This window comes from Anarrhichthys ocellatus, unplaced genomic scaffold, assembly GCF_004355925.1.
Source record: "Anarrhichthys ocellatus isolate YVR2014 unplaced genomic scaffold, GSC_Weel_1.0 scaffold4, whole genome shotgun sequence".
NCBI lineage: Eukaryota > Metazoa > Chordata > Actinopteri > Perciformes > Anarhichadidae > Anarrhichthys > Anarrhichthys ocellatus.
The window spans coordinates 14,169,438-14,189,206 of NW_022280034.1; the positions used below are offsets into that span (position 1 = coordinate 14,169,438).

The following is a 19,769-nucleotide window of genomic DNA, read 5'->3' on the forward strand; positions in this document are numbered from 1 at the left end:
AGAGAGAGAGACAGTGACAGAGAGAGAGAGAGACAGTGACAGAGAGATAGAGAGAGAAGACAGGCAGAGTGACGGTGAAATACAGAGAATGATCGGAAAGAAAAAATAAAAACACACATTTGACAAATATTATAGTTTGAATGTCAAACAGCAGTAAGCGTAGCATGTTACAAAACACAGCGACAGTTAAGGGTTAATCTGCGTCATTTGCTTCCATAACCAAGCGCTGCTGCTGCATCACATGGCACTCACCTCCTCCTCATACGAGGGGGCGTGCGTCGCCACATTGGCGGCGGCGGGGGCATCCTGCGGGGGGGTGACAGCCTGCGGGGGGCAGGGCGCACCGTGGGAGTCAGCACAGCTGTGACTGTGATCTCCTGACCGTCGATCTGGCCTGGAAGAGAAACATTATTTTGAGACATTGAGAAAAGAGTCTCATCTACATAGCATTACACAACCAGTCAGGCTGTGGCCCCTCTACGTCCTCCTACCTCCGTCCATGTGTTTCAGGGCCTTCTCCGCCTCATCAGAGGTCTCGAACTCCACGTAGGCGTAGCCTTTGGACAGGTGGGCGTGGACGCGGTTCATGGGCATGTCGATCATCTTGATCTTGCCGTACGTGGAGAAGATCTCCTGGATGTGTTCCTGCAGAAAAAAAAGGCACGTACAATGCTCATGTACAAACAAGGTGATGGAGCCTGTAGACCTCACACAATGGAGTCCATCTGCCTACTCTTATACTCCGTCACTAATTGTTTCCCTGTTGGCTCCCTTACATACCACTAACTTAATGCTCAGCTCCTGCAAGCTTAAAAAGTTAATGAGGAAGTGAAGTCACTGCAAGCTCATGGAGCTAATTATTCAAAAAGTGACCTTGATTTTTTTTAATTATGCGTGAGGAAAAACAGTTTCCTAACACGAGACATTTATTCGGGGCTTTGTTGTTGCCTTTTGCCCTGATGCAAAAACACAGTCGACATGGATCACGGGAAGACTTCAAAAAGGTCTCAAAGATTTCACCTTGATGACGTTTCTGGTCAGCCGGCCGAGGTAGACCTTGGTGGATTTGGGTATGGGGCTCCTGCGCCGCCGGTCCCTGTCATCCTTCTTCGCTGATTTTGACCTAGAGGGACATTTATATTTCAGCTACTACTGTAGTCATTAATGACATAACATTAGTGTTCCCTGACTGCAGTGTGAGAGATTCATGCAGTCATCAGTTATACATAAAAAAAATTACAAGATTCACAAATTGATTATGACTTATTCCTTACTTTGAGCGGGAGCGCCGCCTGTTGTTGTGGCGCTGGCGGCTGGGGCTCGGTGAGGAGGACGAGGAGGAGGAAGAGGAGCGGGAGCTGGATGAGCCAGAGTGGCTGGAGGCTGACGAGCTGGAGCCACTGGAGGAGCCTGAGCTGGAGCCTGAGCTGCTGCTGGAGCTGGAGGTTAGCAAGAGCAGATTTTAGGTTAGGACGGCTGAAACAATTTATGACTTATTATAACTTGAGCTGTTTAAGCTCTGACCTGCTGCTCCCACTGGAAGCACCGCGCCGTGTGCGGGTCTTGTCTCGGCCCCGGTCTTTGTCGGCTCCTTCTTTCGGGGCTCCTGACTTGTCCTTCCCTCGCTGCTTACTCTTGTCGTCCTCCTTCCTCTTGGTTGGGGATGGCGCCCTGTTGGAGGAGAAGAAAGCAAAACAAAAAAAAGTCAGGAATGAATGCTTTGGCAGGAGACAGGACGTCTGACAACATGTGAAACTGTTGTGTTGTATCTGGTGGTTTTATTGGTACGTTATCTTATCATCTCATATTTCAGTGCATAGGTCTCCGTGTGCAACAGTAATACCGCAAAAGCATCTGCACTTTGAAACATTGGGAAATTCAATCTCAGAATGTTTACATGTGTGCTTGCTCATACAACGTGGGATCTAGTCTAAAAAAGAAAGAAAAGATATGTCGGAGGACGTTGCAGAGGAAATGTACGGTATTTAAGTCCCGGTTATTAATGTCAGTGTCCATTGCAGCTTTAAACTGCTAAATAAAATTAAAAATGTCATTACACTCGGTGCAACCCGCAGTTTGAGTTAATTCAGCTCAATATTTGACCGCTCATTTCACTCATGCCATGTCCCATGAATAAATGCATAAGAGAGATGAAACGTAAGTGCATCACAGTAGTGGCATAACTCATTTCTAAAATACAGCTGTGAATTTTCTTCTTGTGGTTCCTCTAAAGACAAACGCTACTTGATTACAATTAATCCACTCGGAGCGGAAAAATAACGTTACGTTTTATCTGCGATTAACGTAAGCTCACCAAACACTTGCCCACATTAGCATTAGCTAGTGAGCTAATGTTGTCTAATTATATGGCGCTGCTATTCAAACACACATGTTAAAAACACACATTTTACTTCGTACGACTTGTCGATATTATTGCGTTGCTATTTATTAGCCATGCATGCCATTTTTTACAAGGAAGCATCGTGAACTAGTTGCGTTTACTCACATATTTTTGCCTACCCGCCACTCGCGTTAGTAATAGTCGCATAGAGATGACGTGGGAAGCTAAGGCCAATGTAAACCAATCAAAACACAGTCCGTGAACACGCAGATACCGCGATACGCTGGGTAGTTATGCCCTCAATACGGTCTGACAGGGTAATGTGTCCCATTTCGGCAAATTGTGTCGACCTTGTTATCTCTATTTAACACTTTAAGGCAACAGTGATCGCGGTAACACAACTATAATGTTACCGTTCGAACTTTTTCTTCGGTTAGGTGTCGCAGTGTGCTTGGCTGTTGCTGGGGCGGTTGGCAGGTTATTGCCTGACAGGTCATTTGAGGTGTGGAAATGCATACAGCTCAACCGGCTTTTACAGGACAATGTGAGTTCCTCTATCAACGCTTCTAACCGCACTGCAGCAATAACATTAGATTATTAACAGAACAACCAAGACACCTTCTACATCCCGTAAATTGTTAAGCAAGAAAGGTATCTAATACGCTAAGTTGAATCTAGTAAGAGCTAACTGCAGTGCTTAAATGCCGCAAGGACACGGAGAGAAAAGGGCACGCGCGTTTCCGTCTCCTCCGGGACAGCGAGTCTTCAGATGAACTCGTGCGAAACCCGCAAACTCTCCGGCGAGCCGGAGGAAACCCGCAAACCCTCTGGATTAACCAGAACCCTCGCTTTGACCGTCTGCTCCGCCGCCATCGGAGGCACCTTCCAGTATGGCTACAACATCTCAATCATCAACGCTCCCACCAACTACATCCAGAGTTTCATCAACGAGACATACGCGGAGCGCTGGGGCACCGTTCTGGAGACCCCTCAGGTGACCCTGGTGTGGACCCTCATCGTGTCGGCCTTCTCGCTGGGCGGCTGGCTCGGGGCCCTGCTGGCGGGGCCCCTGTCGGTCCGCTTCGGCAGGAAGAACTCGCTGCTTCTCAACAATTCATTCCTGTTCGTTGGCGCCGTGCTGGTGCTGACGTCCAGGGCGGCGAGGTCGTTTGAGATGATCCTCGTGGCTCGCTTCCTGGTCGGGGTGAACTCGGGGGTCAGCATGAACGTCCAGCCGATGTACTTCGGGGAGAGCGCCCCCACACACCAGCGGGGTGCCGTGGCTTTTTCCTCCGCCGTGTTCACCGCGTTCGGGATCTTCCTGGGTCAGGTTGTGGGACTCACCGGGCTCCTGGGCGCCGAGCCTCTTTGGCCCTACCTGCTAGCGAGCAACGCGTTGCCGGGGTTGATCCAGCTGCTCACCTTGCCCTGGTTCCCCGAAAGCCCCAGGTACCTTCTCATCGACCGGGGAGACAGGGAGGCGTGTGTCCGGGCCCTCGCAAGGCTTCGCGGCGGCGAGGCCCCCGCCTTGGAGATGGAGGAGATGCTGCAGGAGCAGCAAAAATCAAAGTCTGGATCCGCGGCCTCTGCCAAGACGCCCTGCTCTCTGTTCAAGGATCCTGACCTGCGATCCCAGCTCAGAACCGTCATGGCTGCCAGCAGTGCCATGATGCTCTGTGGCAACGACTCCATCTACTTCTACGCTTACTACATCTTCCTCGCGGCAGGGATCCCTCCAGAGAAAATCCAATACATCACTATCGGCACTGGGGCGTCCGAGCTGACCGCTTCGATACTGAGTAACCTGCTGATCGAGCGGGTGGGCCGCAGGTACCTTCTCATGGGAGGGTACGGCCTGATGTCTTGCTGGTCCATGGTCTTCACCGTGGCTCTCATCCTCCAGAGCCGCGGGGTGGCCGGGATGGCCTATGTCAGCATGGCGTGCGTGTTCGCCTACATCCTCAGCTTCGGTTTGGGCCCCGCCGGGGTGACGGGGATCTTGCCGGCGGAGATCTTCGACCAGACGGCCCGGCCGGCGGCGTACATGGTGGCCGGCTCGTGCATGTGGATCAGCCTGTTCCTGGTGGGGATGCTGTTCCCCTTCATCGTCAAGTACCTGGGGAGCTTCTGCTTCCTGCCGTTCCTGGCCGTGTGTCTGGTGTCCGCCGTGTTCCTGGGGCTCACCCTGCCGGAGACGAAGGGCAAGACGCTGGCCGAGATCACCGTGGAGTTCGACAGGAAGAACGGAGTGCAGAAGGAGGAGGAGGAGGAGGAGGGGCCATACATGCAGGTGGATGAGCCCGTTAGGGAGCACTACCAGCTGGGTAAAGCCCGCTCCTTCACCAGCCAGGCGCAAGACATTGACCATGACCCTGACTTGAAGAATGGGGACTGTGATCCGAATTGAAAAAGGCAGTGCCTTTGTTGCCTCTCTATGCACTTTTGGAGTTAAACAGATTACTCCATAGGTGAAATCCCAAGTGTCCTATTTATGAAAAATGATCTATGTGTAATTTAATTCTGGTTTCTTGAGCTAAGTCGACAAGAAGTGCGATGTTGTTTTACAGACTGGCCCTCTGTTAATCATCACCAACACTGGCCACACAGAACAGTTTATTGATGTTCTGTAGAGGAGGACACAATCCTTCCTCCACCAGAAGGCTCTTTCGTAGCGTAGCAGCTCAACTGAAGCTGAATAATGACTTCAGCGAGAGGAGCATGCTGATTTTAAATGTCCTCTCACTCTCCAGGGAGTCTCCCTCTCATTCAGTATGCCTTAATTAAATTGAAGAGGAACATTCCCAGATCTTAACTAAACAAGTCACTTCTTAATAATACCTCAACCATTCTTCTATTTGTTTTCCCTCATACACACGACTTGATGCCACAGTTCTGATTGTCATTTCTTTTTTAAATTGACGGCTCTATTTGAGAATGTGAGATAAGACTTTGTTCAAGCGCCTTGTGGTCCCAATATCAATGAAGCGGTAGAGCGGGTAATCGTTTTGAATTGTGTGTATTTAAGGATTACCCACTCGTAATTCAGCATGGCTGCACTGGGGAGATAGCTGTGCTTGTTTATTGTGTAATCTGATTATACACTCTGTTTTGTTGACATGTCTATCCAGTCCAGTGATCCATGCTTGTTACATTTGAATGTACCATGTATGTTTCTGTCCTTTATTCGTGCATCACCTGCACTGTACGTGTACGAGTCGGACTCCCACCCAGTGGATGTCTTTCCTATAAGTGTCACCAACAGCATGGTCCTAATTTAACCTCTTGAAACGTTTGCTGTGTATTTATGAATGCAGCTCTGCCAAACGGCCAGTAGATGTCGCCATCGTCCCCGCTCCTCACTGTCTCCTCCTCCTCATCGCTCCAATGTGAAGCTGTATAATATCATCGACTCACAGATGTAACACCCTAACCCAAGATGACACTTTTAAATTCAACAGCTGTCAGCCCACAGCCCTTCTGTTGACCATCTGTAACAGCCTCTAGATCTTCCCTTTTTTTATTATTTCGTAAACTGAATCAAGATGCTGCACGTATTTAATATTCAAGGTGGTTTTACTAAAGATTTTTTATTTTTATTTTTTTAAATGAATGATCCAAATGTTCCTCTCTTATTCTCTGAAAAACTCCTCTGTTCTTGCTGGACTTGCTGTAGCACGCTGGACTCTTTTGCACTATCCCAAATGAAATGTACGACGCTGTTGTTCCAAAGCATGTGATGACAATCCTCCATGGTAATAAGGATTCTGTAAAAAAATGTTCCTTTATTCCGTAGGAAAATATATTTTGCACATTGCGATTATTTATTCAATGGCATTCATTCAATGAAAACAAAATACCCTGTATGTATACAACAATAAAAATAAAAGTGCTGACCTACACCGTCGTCTCCTTTTGTGATTCAGTTAGGTTGACTGATTCAGCTGCTTTCTTAATTACATACAATCACATTACTTCGCTCCTCTGCGCTTTAATCCAACTGCTCCCTCTCACTCCTGTTAATGCTGTTTATTTATGGAACACCTCCCTCACAGTTCAAGAACACTGGACTCTGATCGCATCATTTCAGCATAATTGAGTAATGTCTCCACACGCTGTCTGAAAGTAGACGACGGGAAAATGGGATTCGTATTGAAGTGCGTGCCCCGACAAGTGTGTGTGTGTGAGACACCAGCAGAAGTGTTTCTGTTACAATCAACAGCAGGTAACATCTTAATATTTGTTCTCTCAATTTGGCCGTTTCTCGACAAGCAAACTACCAGAAGTGTAGCGTTCCAGTTAAAGGTGAAAATCAAGATTTAGAGATGAAGGCGTTGAAAGAGATTCTATACGCTGGACGGACAAAGATAATGTTCAAACGCATCCACCATCGCCGGGTAAATTGTGAACACACATTGGCTACTGATTCCAGGCCGCCTCTGTGTCCATCATCACAGTTAATGATTGTAGTGTGAGTCGTCTAAGGACATCCAGTAAAAACAATGACTCATCTTTCTAGCCGAGGCAACGTGACATATTACTCTCTCGCTAAGTGTGGGAAAACTCTTGAGCCCAGTGGCAGGTCTCACAGTTTGGTTACAGTTAGAAATTGATATAATACTGTTATTCATGTTCGGTGAGAAGATCCATTCCCACTGTCATTGCTGACGGATAAATAGGAAGCTAGCCAAGCATAATGGCGAGAGAACAAAGACACAGCTAGTCTGGCTCCGTCTTACAGTAAGAAGATCGGCCCAAAGCTTCACGGTAATACAATAAAAAGTCGACATACTCGACTATGAATCGCTAACCTATTTTCAATAAACTGTACCATTGCGTAACTTTCCGTTGCTCGGACGCCATTTTACAAATGTGCTAAAACCTTGATTAAGTTCACTGACTACCGACTTCAGCGGGATGCCCACTGTTTCTCAACAGGTCGGATCGAGGTAGGACTTATATCAGTCTGGGGGGGAGCGGTTGCTCATTTACTCCCAATCTGAAGAATTATTTTGCAGTGCCACCAGTTTTATTTCCACATGGAGCGGGCACAGCTCTTGGCAACCGCCCCAAAAATAGTAGCAGTCCATTGGGGGTGTTACCCTCTTCACTGACACTCCGCCCCCGTCTGAGCCAAAAGTTTTCCTCCAAAAACAAAACAAAAAACTGCTTCTTTGAATGTCCCTTCCTGTCAGTGAATTTAAGAGAAAACGGATCCAGAACTCAACATCCAAAGCCTCTTTAAAGATGTAAAAAGTGGTGGTTTAATCAGTGACATTTGACGTTTAAATTGACGTTTAAGTCGCACATAGGCCTATGGGCTCTTTAGAAATGGATGAATGCATTTGGGAAAGTGTTGGCAGACAACACTGTGTGACGTTTGACAGACTGGCTTGATCTGAAGTTCATACATTTTACATGAGTTCAGTCACTTTCAGCTTCTTTAATGTATTATTTTTTTTTTTGTTCCAAAGAGGTGCTCCATCTCTCTGCTCCCAACGTCTCTGCTCCCAAGTGGTGCTTCAGCGCCTTTTGTAGGTGAATGCGGGCTTGGAGAAGTGGTTGGTAAAAGGTTTTTTGCCTCATGTGCGGAGTGCAGGTTTCCTTTGGCAACCAGAGGTGGGGTGCAGAAAAACGTAGTTAAGTGCCTTACCTTAAATTTGCACTTCCTGTTAGTTTCTATGAAGATAAGCGAGGGATGTTGCCGGGGAAATTGAGCTGTAACATGATTACATGGGCCCCCCAAAAAAAGGAAAGCGCTGCAGAACGACAGAAAACAATATAAGATGTCTCTCCGCCGCTTGAGTTTTGTGCATGCTCCCACACAATAGTCTGAATAATAAAAGCTGTATAGGCCTCTGTATGTGCTTTCCTAACAAAACAGGCGGATGACGCTGCTATCATGATGCACAGAGCGGGTCACAGTGGACGTTCCACAGAGCAGCATCATCATCATCATCGCCATTGTCTTCGACGCAGGCTGGCCTGCCCCTCTGATCCGAGCAGAAAGCATCTTTATTACTATTTGTCTTGTGTAGAGGGGAAACAGGCAAAGACGTGCACTTCTCCTTCACATATATTTAACAGCTGCCATCAGCCTTTTATTTCAAACTGGTCATGGTTCGATCGGCGTTGTCCACCATGATGGATAAACTAAAGGTTTGTTATTACTTTAATTGTTACTGGATTTGCTGAGATTTAGTGCCACGATTCTATTTCCTTTCCAGAATGATAAAAATAATAATATATATGTACTCATGCATTTTGGTTTAAAGGGAAAATCCACCATGATTTCTTCCCCCCGTCAAATATATTTTATTTGATTATTTGCATTCTGTCCAAGAGATCAAATGATGAGATCAAAATTGGTCTCATGTCTTCACTTTAAAGCTGCTCTAACAATTATTTTTTATATTAACAATGGATCAAATAATTAAGTGAAATATGAAATGGGTAACTTGTAGTAGCAAACACACAGACAATTATCTCCCGACTCTGCAGTTCCTCTCAGTTTTAGCTTCTTTCAGCTCCTTGTTTTGGTTGTACAGCCCTCAACTTTACTGTTTCAGTCTCATCGCGCTATTCAACTTTCCAGCTGCAGCAGTTATCGGTTTTGGGATAAAAAGACAAAAAATGAAAATAAACACGTCTGTATTACCCGTCCAGCTCCAAACAGCAGGCACGCAAAAGTTAGCAACTAGCTGGTGAACATAGTGGATTGCAACTTAAAAGCCCGGTATTTTCCTCAGGAGATGACCGTACAGAGCGAAGACAGTAAATGTTGGACTTGCGTTTTGTCGGGTGGACAGAAACCAAAATCCAAATAAACGCCAAAGCTGCTCCGTGTCTGCGAGGATGTGTAGCTGGCTCAAACATGTCCCTGTCTTGTTTTCGGCTTGTTTCACAAGGCGTACAAGAGATACTGGTGAGGTGTATTGAAGAGGCGGCTGTTACCATTAACTTCCCGTCTTTATACTAAGCTAGGCTAACAAAATATTGACTCCGGTCTGGACTTTAACGCACAGGCAGGAGTTTGATGTGGATCTTCTCATCTCACTCTTGGAAATAAAGCATATTTTGCAGAATGCCGAGCTACTCCTTTAATCACTAAGACAACCACCGTTAATAAATACGGCTTATCCAAAACCAAAACGCACATTGTGAAATGCAAAGAAATGTCCTTTGCTTCCAAAATCACAGCCTCGGCGTGACTGTTGTTTTCACACAAAGTAGTTCTGAGCTTGTTATTTTGAATGGTGGGGGTTGTGTGGCTCTGCTGCTCTTCTACCGGTCCGATAACTATCCTGCCAGGAACTCTGGGATGTGACCAGTAAGCCATCCGGGGGCAGCTTCTGTTTTTAGACCCTCGTCCCTCTGTGAGCTGTGAATGTCAAACAGACCGTTTAAAGTAATCAATGAAATTGATTTGCGCTGCAGCTGCCTGTAGGAACCATTCTGTTCTTTTGTTACTTCTTGTTTTTGTGATGTATGTTAAACGAGGCTTGCAGATAAAATCTGCTAATGAAGCCCAATGATGTCAAAGCTACTCTAAGTATGTTAGCCAAGAGTGAAATTTGTTTTTGCATCTAATAACAATTAACGCTAAACCAAAAATATTTGGAGGCATTATACAAAAAGTAACCAACTCCCTTTTACAATGTCATTGCCTGGGCTGTGCTTTAAACACAAAAAGGATTCGTGTGGATTGTTAATCAAGCAGTCCTGACAATAATGGCCTTTGACACATTGACAAGTTCTTTGGCAGATGGAGACAAAGGGTCGTCCTTAGAGGTCCTGTAACGGCACCACTCCCTGCCATGGAAGCAGTTCTTACGGTTGTCCCAGTACAATCTCTGTGAACCCATCGGCTACCGGTGTGCTCGAATATGATTAATACTCCTCAGACAACAAACGGAAACTAGAATTTTCCGATACTAAAATGATGTCCCGTCGTCTACAGATTCTGCATTCATATCGAGATATGTTTATATAAATTAGTCCCAGTATAGCCCTGTCCGACAATCTGGGATTCCATTACTACCTGTTGGAAGTATGTCAATCTAAGCTGTATCTACACGATAATGTTGGATGAGGTTTCTCGGAAGATAGTGGATTTTATATCCCCCTTGCAGAGTGAGTATGTTTGATTTAGATGTCAGTTAGTTTAATCATGTAAGAGGCTGAACTGCCATGAGATTTAGAGTGTTTATAAAACTGCCCAAAGCCATGTCTGAGGTGTCTAGATGAAGGGTGTTAGTGGACGCCTGCCAGCCAATGAAAAGGCAAGTATTTTCAATGGCCATAATACGGACATACATATGTGTTAAGGGTGAATTGGAAGCTACTTGGCGCCTTCTAGAGCCAAGTAGTACTTTAAATGTACATTTTAAGATAAAAATCAGTGCTGAAGTAATTCAGGGGACATGATTGATGCTGTGCAATCATGAAGAGGGCAGGTAAAGTATGGATGCAGCTCCCTAGGGCAGCTCCCCCTGTGGGTTCCTCTGGGTATCACGACAGGGTAATGGAGAAAAATCATCTCATCTCTCACTCTCTCTCTCGTCGCCGCTCACTGGGAGAGAATGCCTTTAGCGGCGAATGAGAGCCGTTGCGAACATAATGAGGCTCCTGGCAAGCACTCTAACAGCAGATTTCTATTCAATTTGGCCGTAGCCGTCATCGGCTCAACGTAATGGAGAGTCGGCTCCGTCTGTGCAAAGTGAGAAAGGTGTTTGCTGGTGGAGCCAAATGTGTTCGTCTCTGCTTTGGAATTGCAAATGCAGAGCGGTGATATTACAGCCCTGTATCATGGCAGGTCGTGACCAGGTACACAAATTGTTTTTTTTTGTTGTCACTCAGGATGAAAACAATACCAATGGAAAGTCTGTTAGGATCCTTTTTCGTGGTGGACACACAAATGAAATGCATCCATGTGACCATGCAACAGTCGGATCAAGTGACGTAGTATCAAATATTGATAAAGATCATTTGTATATCGGGCGGGAGGAGAGGTGGATGGGTCCAACAAATAGGACCTCCAAACACGAGACCGTGTTGTGGTTTTGTTGCCTAAAGCTAACGTTTGTGACGGTTTTCCTAAACCTAACTAGCCAACAGGAACAGCTACAGATTTAGTCATCACATGACATCATCGCCACAGCAGCTCTCTGCCATTCAGCTTAATGAGCTGCTTTTCAAAATCAAATCAAATCTAAGCTGTATCGGCACAATAATGTTGGATGAGGTTTCCTGGAAGATAATTGATTTTATATCCCCCCCGGGCAGTGTGAGTGTCTTTGCTTTAAATGTCAGTTAGTTTAATCAACGAAAAAAATTCCAATGGAAGGCAATTAGGATCCTTTTTCATGGCGAACACACAAATGAAACGCATCCATGTGACTAACAGTCAGATCAAGTGACGTAGTATCAAATATCGACAAAGACCATCAATGGCAGTTAGGAGGAGTGGTGGATGGGTCCAACAAACAGGACTTTCAACCACGATGCTGGTGTTTGAGTCCTTGTTTTGGTTTTGTATGTGGCTTGTATGTGTATGTGGCTAAAACCTAACGTTTGAGACGGTTTCCCTAAACCAAACTAGTGTACAGGAACAATTACCTAATGGATAACTACATGATTTTGTTGCCTAAACCTAACTGTACTTAGTTATTTTAAGCACAAACCTAACTTTTGTTTTGTAACGTAATGTCGTCCCGAAAATGAAGTCGTGCCGAGCAACACAAAAAAACCCGAACAATTCCTTTCCCTGTACACAAAACCAATATATTGCATTTTGTGACTATTTCCCGAACTGCCGTGAGACCGTTTTAGATATTCTATATTTACACAGTTTTATGATATAGTTATTGTTCTCAGCCAGTAGGCAGCCTGCTAGGAACCCTATTCAAGGAGCATTTCATTCTACATTATATTGTGGGGTTAGAGGTTATGTTAAAAAAAAACAGCCAACCAAACTGAGATATGGTTATGTTTGGGAAACATACATTTTTTTCGCAATGAAGCATAAAGCTAACCTTAGTTCTGCTTGTCTATGTATAAGCAGCCAAACAGTGTTATGTTAGAATGAGATATACTGTTCATTATATTAAGCTGGTTAAGGCTTTAACACATTGGGGGCGTGACAGAGAAACTTCAAAAGATGCAAAATACTAAAGTCTTCACACTTGGCTATTAAAACTGATTCGGACTCTGTAAGCTATTCTATCGAGTTTCCTTTTAGAGAAATACTGTGAGTGAATTTGCCCTGGTAAACAATTACTCAATGTATGTCTATGGGGTTTTATTGTGAAAGGTAAGAATGTAAGAATTGGATCTGGTATGCACTGCCTATGTCAAGGTTGAAAGGACTAAAAAAGTAATAAAGTCTTGCTTTGTACTGTGGAGCATACATGTTGCTGTATACTAAAGTGTCCATTTTCAATATGCCCTTTATTCACAACGTGATTGGTTAATACCTTTTTTTGCATTTTTCGGACACATCAAAGACCTGCTGTTTCAAAAAATACAAAAATAACTCTAAACTGCATATGCCATGAAAAAAACGAACTACGGGGAGGTTGGTTTAGCAAATGGAATTAATTAAATTAATTTGTCAGATATATTGCAGGATTAAATATTCCTTCATGAGAAAATTATACCACTTCTTAAAAATCATAAACTGATAAATTGGATTATATTAAACATACAAAGCTGAAGACGGGAAAGCAGTTGTTTTTCTTACCTTGTAACAAGTTACATGGTCTTCATAGGAGAGCAACATGATGGGAAAAAGGTATTAAGATTTAGTACAGACAGATCTGTAAATTACTTTTGGTGGCATTTTTTAATGTGAAGTTTCATTCGAGGTTTCGTTACAATGATTTTCTGTAATCAGTTTTAGGTGTCAGGAAAAAGCAATCCCACCGGAAATTGAACCATTATCATCGAAGACACAATCATTCTTCACCGTCACCATTTCCATAACACAAAATGATCCACAACGAGAAATAGATGGGATGGACGGCATTCATTTGTAATTCCACACAGAACCTCGGCAGCAACGAGCTTCAAAACCAATGATAATATTTCATCAGCCGAAGCAGCAACGAATATACGTATCTCAGAATGTGAGCTTGCCAGTATACGACCTGTTCAGTGTGAAGAGTAAAAAAGTCAACACACATGACCTAATATTTTGACTACAATGAGCTCTACTTTAGCTCTTCCTCGTTGTGGCGACGATGCTAACTTTTTGCTTGGGTTACGCAGCTTTAGCCTTGGTCAGTCAACATCATATGTAGCCATCAAGTGTATATTTCAGACCCCTTTTGGCAGGATTTTCATTTTAAAACGAGCCAGCTGGAAATCCTAAAGCTGCATGATACGAAATTGGGGGCATTTTGTTTGCTTCTCAACACGGTGACAGCTGAGCCGGCAGGCTTGCAGCTAACAGCGCTAACGGTACAAATTACGACAAACGGGCTGACAGAGCAAACAGTGTTTATCCAAAGGGGAACCGCAGGGAGGGTGCTACGCTTCGGCCACGTCGCTGTCGGTCGGGACAGTGCTATGAGCTGTAACTGCCAGATGTGATGAGCGCAGAGCAACGGCCGTGAGCTATAGCTAGGCACACTACGCTACATTCGCATGCACGAACATGCACTAAAAGCACTCACGGCTGGGACAAGAAGCTGGGACAAGAACACACTGAGGAGGAGAGTGAATATGGAATATGGTCAACACATGACCAGACATTTGATAATGCTGTGTACAACATACCTTACATATATTGTGGTGTTAAAGACTCCTTTCCCCAGAATTCAACTAAAACCTTTAAATCAAATTGTTTTCACCATGATGATTGCAACCCAGTTATCAAATTACTTCATTGCAACGTGCAGCTCTAATTGTCATATATATGATAATATCATCAATGCAAAACATCTAATCAGGAAGAAATGAAATGCTTAGGAGCAGGCAATATATCTAATCAGGGCTCACTGAGGGCTGATTGAGGTTGGATTTGGTTTCTGTCTATTATTGAGTGTCTTGGAAAGCAAGAAAGAAATACTTGTGATTAGTTCTCTAGCTGTGCTGGCTCACTGCTTTTAACTTTCATAAATTGGAAAATATTCAGAGAGGACGGCTGATGGCTTGTTAGAAGTTACAGTGACTGAAAAAGATGTATTACTTGTTTTAAACCACTGAGGTAATGTTCATACAAAAGCTGTCTTCAACATTTTCAACACATTTTTGGGTGTGTTTTAGAGGGGCATAGTGTTTCACTCCTATTTTTACTTGCCTGTCTGGCTGGCTTGCCAAGCATACATAATAAAGGATGGGAGCACAGGAGCTGGGATACTGCAGAGAATCCTTTTATTACCAGCTGCGACAGCCTGTGACTGGCATTGTTTTCACCTTGGGTGTCCGTGTGCGAGTAACCATGGCAAAATGTGGTTCTGGAGACACCTACTTTAGTGGGATCTTGCCACAGAGTCGTGTGTACTTTGCTGTGGACAGAATTTGAGCGAGATGCAGTCACAAAACTTCACAGGTGTGTAGTTGAGATCAAAATGAAGGCTGAAGATGGATGTGGTCTGACCAAAGGCGTCGGAAGTATAAAGGGGCAGGGAGGAGCCATTGTCCACTTTACACTCAAGGCCCAACTTGGCATCATGGTCTCTAGTTTTTTATTTCACACCAAATTTGGATGTCATAACGCAGATACCTAGAGGAAATGACAGAATATAAACACAACTAGAGGGTTATGGGATGCGTTATATCCAAATTTGGTATGAAATTAAAAAAAAAACTAAAGAGTATCCTGCGGGATCACATCAGCCACTCTTTTTCAAACTAAATCCTTCATTTTAATCTCAACCACACACCTTTAGAGTTTCGTGACTGCATCTTGGACGGCTGCGACGCTATCGTGGTGGCAAAAAAGTCCCTAGACAGACAGAAATATAAACACCTGGCAAAGTACTCAAAACTGTTTCCGTGGTAGTTCCCGCTACAGCGGGTGTCTCCAATACCATATTTTCCTGGAGTGAAAACAACACCGACAGGTAATTACTGTCGGGTATATAATTAAAACACGATATGGCTTGATCACGTGCAGTACGATACATGCGTATGATCAAGGAGGGGTAACTATCAAGTGAAGAGAAGTGATCTCACTGGAACATAAACTAGTAAAAATGTGTTTGTTGGAAACCTTGTTTTACAGTCTTTTAAAAAATGTAATAGAATGGGTAATGAAGCATTGTATAAATGTCTCACTTCATATAATTTGTATTCATTTTACACGTTCTATCCCGTCTTTGCTCCTCTACATACCCTGTTGCTCTTTCCATCGACCCTCACTGTCTGCAGAGAAAGCCAGGGGTCTGCTAGTTTCGTGGCTGTTGCCCTTGTGTTACCCTTCACTGCCCAGTCACCGGCCATCTGGCCCCTCCACCTTTGGTATGCATTAACAGTGACCTCAAGCGCTGAGTCATTCTGCACCCTTTTGAAAGCATTTATCCTGCGTGGACAGATCACCAGACTTCGGGAGCGGATGGTAAAACGAGCAAAGGGAGGGCTTGACAGAGCAGGCGAAGTGAGGAGGGGTAGGAGGCTGGGGGGAAGACCGGGTGAGTGGGGGGGTAGAGGGAGAAAAGACAGATGAGGGCAAGACCGGGGATGAGAAATTAGCCTGTTCTGTTGGGCATCGATGTAGAAACCAGGGAGAGGAGACAGCCGAGGGGGGGGGGACAGGAGTCCTGGGATGAGTCACCAGAAAGCCCTTCATTATCTTCAATCTGCAATGTCATCCTTTAGCTTCTCTGCAGAGACAGTTTGATATTTGATAGAAATGATGGAAAAGGGAATTCTTTTTATGAGCAGAAAAAGGCGCAGCAGTCGGGGTGTAGTGCATCCGAGGACAGATACATAACAGTCACGATTCAGTGCCGCAGGGCAAATACAGCAGGAGAACAAATCCAACCTAATCACAGTGTGGGAGGGGATTTTAATTCAGAATAACTTCATTACAGTCACAAACACTATTACAAAGGTGTGGCAAAGGAGTCAGGGACGCCTGGGTCAAGGAATTGACCAATTGTAGCAGATGTTTATGCAATTAGACTTGTTAGAATAGGCTCTTGCTCTTTGAGGGAGGTCTTTAAATAATCTTAGCATCAGGGATTTTTGCTAAGAGAGTTAATTGCCCGTTGAGAAAGACATACATAAATGTCAAATCTAGGCTAAATACCAAAAACCTAGCACATAAGGAGAAGTATAAGGTGGTGCATGAATGCACAAAGTTAATTAGAAAGATCAGGTTATAATGGCCACATTGGACACCTGTATGAATATGATTGAACATGACTAGTCAGCCAGTCCAATATTCGAGGCATGTCATCCATATTTGACGATTCATCCATATTTGACGTCGTAGCCACCATGACGTCCGTCCGTTGGTTTGTGGATTAGCGCTTTGTTTGGCCGTCGACATCTTGTTTTACTCGAACCAGAAGTGAACCATATTTGGACAAGAGGGTGGAGCTGGGGAAGAGCATAGCCGTGCGGGGCCAGGTACCGTTAGAAAAAGCAAATGATAAGTTACCGGACAATGCCAGCACTAGCTAGCTAACTTGGTTAGCAAGGGGCATTCGTAGGCCTAATTCACATCAACTGTCTTGTAAATTGGGAAGCTAATTTTAGCTAGCAAAAAACAAAATGTACTTGCCGAAAAAATGGACAGCCGACTCCTTAAGAGTGTCTGTTAATAGCCGACAACCAAACCATACCCTGGTTTAAGTTTCATTTACTCTAAATGGGACCATAATTTATTAGATGAACAATATGCTGTATTGAAGAAGACTTGAAACTAGCGATTGGGACAATAAACTCATGTTTACAATATTTACTGAGATATCTAATATCATATATTATAGTCCAATATAAAATCTGACTATTTTTGCAACTAGAGGAGTCGCCTCCCTGCTGGCTATAAGAAATAATTTATAATATATATAACTATTAAGAAGTGTAAGGCACCTCTGCATTGGCTTCGCTTTTCAGACCCAGAGGTTGCCACCTCAGTCGACTCAACCAATGTAAGCGCGACTTCAGTGCTCTGCCTAAACTAACACATTGCACTATGTATAAATTGAAAAGACAGAGATTTGCGATTAAAAGTAACTGCTTGAAAGAGGCCAATATATACCGTGTCCAAACTGCAGGTGTATCCATCCAGAAGCAACGAAAAAGAAAAATGACTTTTTAACACATGTAGGGCAACATGCGGTTTATTTCGATTTGTGCTAATGGAAAACAGCGGTATAGCATTGCCAAACGGGCTTGGTGCGACCTGACGAGCCAATGAAAGACACCCGGCAGAAGCAGAAAATAGAGAATATCTCAAAGGAAGTGTGTGTGTGCTTATGTTGAAAATAACATTCTGACAAAAATAGACCAACTGAAATCCTGTTGGTGGTCTAACTAGCTGAGTCATTTGAATTTCCTTTTCAATATGAAACAGGAGAGCAAAGACAGACCGTTGATGTATTTTACTAAATCAATAACACACCTAGAGGCATTTTTTCTTTTTTACAGTGAGACTGATTCAAACATTGTGTATTCTGAAAGAGCCGGTCTTTTAGCGTTTTGGGGTTTTCCAACCGACATACTGAACAGAGCAGCATTTGTTTGGCTCAACACAAATTATCTCTGGCAACCAGTGGTTTGAAAGCCGGAGCAGAAACACTGCATGGGGGAGCTTATGAGAGGCAGGTGCGCTTGTTAAGCTGATTGCAGACAGGTGAGTGTGGAAGGGAGACCACGCCCACGCAGGCACACACAGGCCGTGTTCAAAATCGCATAATAACATAGTATTCACACAAAGTATGACGTAGACTGAGTATGTAGTGCCTTCACACTATGTAGATTTTGTGGACGTGAAAAATGCCCGGGTATGTACTACATTAGCCAGAATTTCTGTGTATGAGGTTGTGAGCTTACTGCATAAGCACAATTGCCCCACGATGCATTGCGTATGGGCACCTTGAGCCAGACTAAAAAAGCTGTTAATATATCACTTTATATTGAGTTTAATGTGTTTTCATGCAAGAAAGTAAGCATTTAGGTATCCAATATGTGGGTCAGTTCGTCCCAAAAAAAAACGGCTGTTTTGGAAATTTGCTGTGATCATTTTTTAGAGATGTGACGGAGGCGCTGGCGGGGTGCCTTGAAACCGTCCCCGGCCGTCGCTTGAGCCTACTTCAGTGTGAACAGTCTGCTGGTAAAATGATATTTAGTATAGAGAGAGAAACGCGAACTCAGCGAAGGGGAAACATAAGGAAACACTAGGGAAATGCAGGGCTGCAACAACTACGAGTGAAATCTTACAGTCATTTGATCTATTGTTCATGCAAACATGCTGATTAGTGCAAGTTTAAGACTCTTGATTCTTTGTTTTCACCTTGATATTTTTGACAGGGACAATGCTCATTGATCCACAGCAACTCCGACCTGTAAATATGACAGTTAGCTTAAAAGGTACATTTCTAGCTGTTCCCTCTGGCCATTTTTGCTTCATTGGTTACACACACTATACAGTACGTGGACACCCCTGTATATTTGGTCTAGGTGTGTGTGTTTCTTTTTTGTGATTTGGGATAGGCCACTTAATTTCAACAAAGGGAAATTGTAAACCTAAAACGATATTTTAGACAATAGCGTTCTTCCAACAGTTCGACAAAGGCTCTTTCCTCCTTTGACTTGGCAATATCCCTGAGAACTAAAGTAGGCCCAGACTGTGTGGAGAAACCTTGACTGGCCTGCATAGTTCCACTCCATCTGTCAATTATTAAAAAATGATTGATATGATGCACTCAATTAAAATTCCTTTGTGGACTTATCTTTAAGCATTCAAAATTAAAGTATACAGATTAAACTGCTTAATCTGTATCACTTAATCACTAGTGTGGAGCTAGCCATCTGAGCCATCTATGAATCCTGAATTAATCTTGATTTAATGGATTACATGAGGAAGATGAAGTTTATAATATATTAGGTGAATTGGGTGTATTCATTATTTATACTGGGGCAGTATTAGTGTTTCTCCACACGGAATACATTCAGTACTTCCCTTCAACTTCTGTTTTGAAGCAAATATCGCTCTTTTTACAGATGTCATCATACTGTCTAAAGAAAAAATACATGCACTTTGAAATAATGGACATTATTGTGGCCATAATGGCAGCTTTTATCTGACAGAAGCACAAATAACATTTTTGGTGGATAGACGCCCTTTAACTACAAAGGTTGTTTTTCAGCAAGTGCATTTCTGTCACCAAAGGACTTTGTTTGTGTGTATGAAAAGGCATCGACATATAATGCTATCAAAGTTCATCTTCCCCAGACTCTGTCCATTTTGCTGCCTCTT

The 19,769-nt window shown here is 43.8% G+C and overlaps 1 protein-coding gene and 1 pseudogene across 1 annotated transcript in view; one reads left to right on the forward strand and one right to left on the reverse strand.

Moving 5' to 3' along the window:
* The window catches only part of LOC116381748 (RNA-binding protein with serine-rich domain 1-like), a 3,814-nt gene extending 1,221 nt beyond the window's left edge, over positions 1-2,593 (reverse strand). The window contains exons 1-6 of the mRNA XM_031844144.1: positions 2,507-2,593; positions 1,525-1,671; positions 1,275-1,439; positions 1,021-1,123; positions 492-645; positions 253-394 (exon numbers count right to left, since the gene is read on the reverse strand). Coding sequence (XP_031700004.1) covers positions 253-394; positions 492-645; positions 1,021-1,123; positions 1,275-1,439; positions 1,525-1,671; positions 2,507-2,508 — 713 coding nt within the window. The 5' untranslated portion in view covers positions 2,509-2,593. The remainder of the gene's footprint in view (positions 1-252; positions 395-491; positions 646-1,020; positions 1,124-1,274; positions 1,440-1,524; positions 1,672-2,506) is intronic.
* Positions 2,065-6,327, forward strand: LOC116381747 (solute carrier family 2, facilitated glucose transporter member 11 pseudogene; annotated as a pseudogene).
* Positions 6,328-19,769: the final 13,442 nt, after the last annotated feature.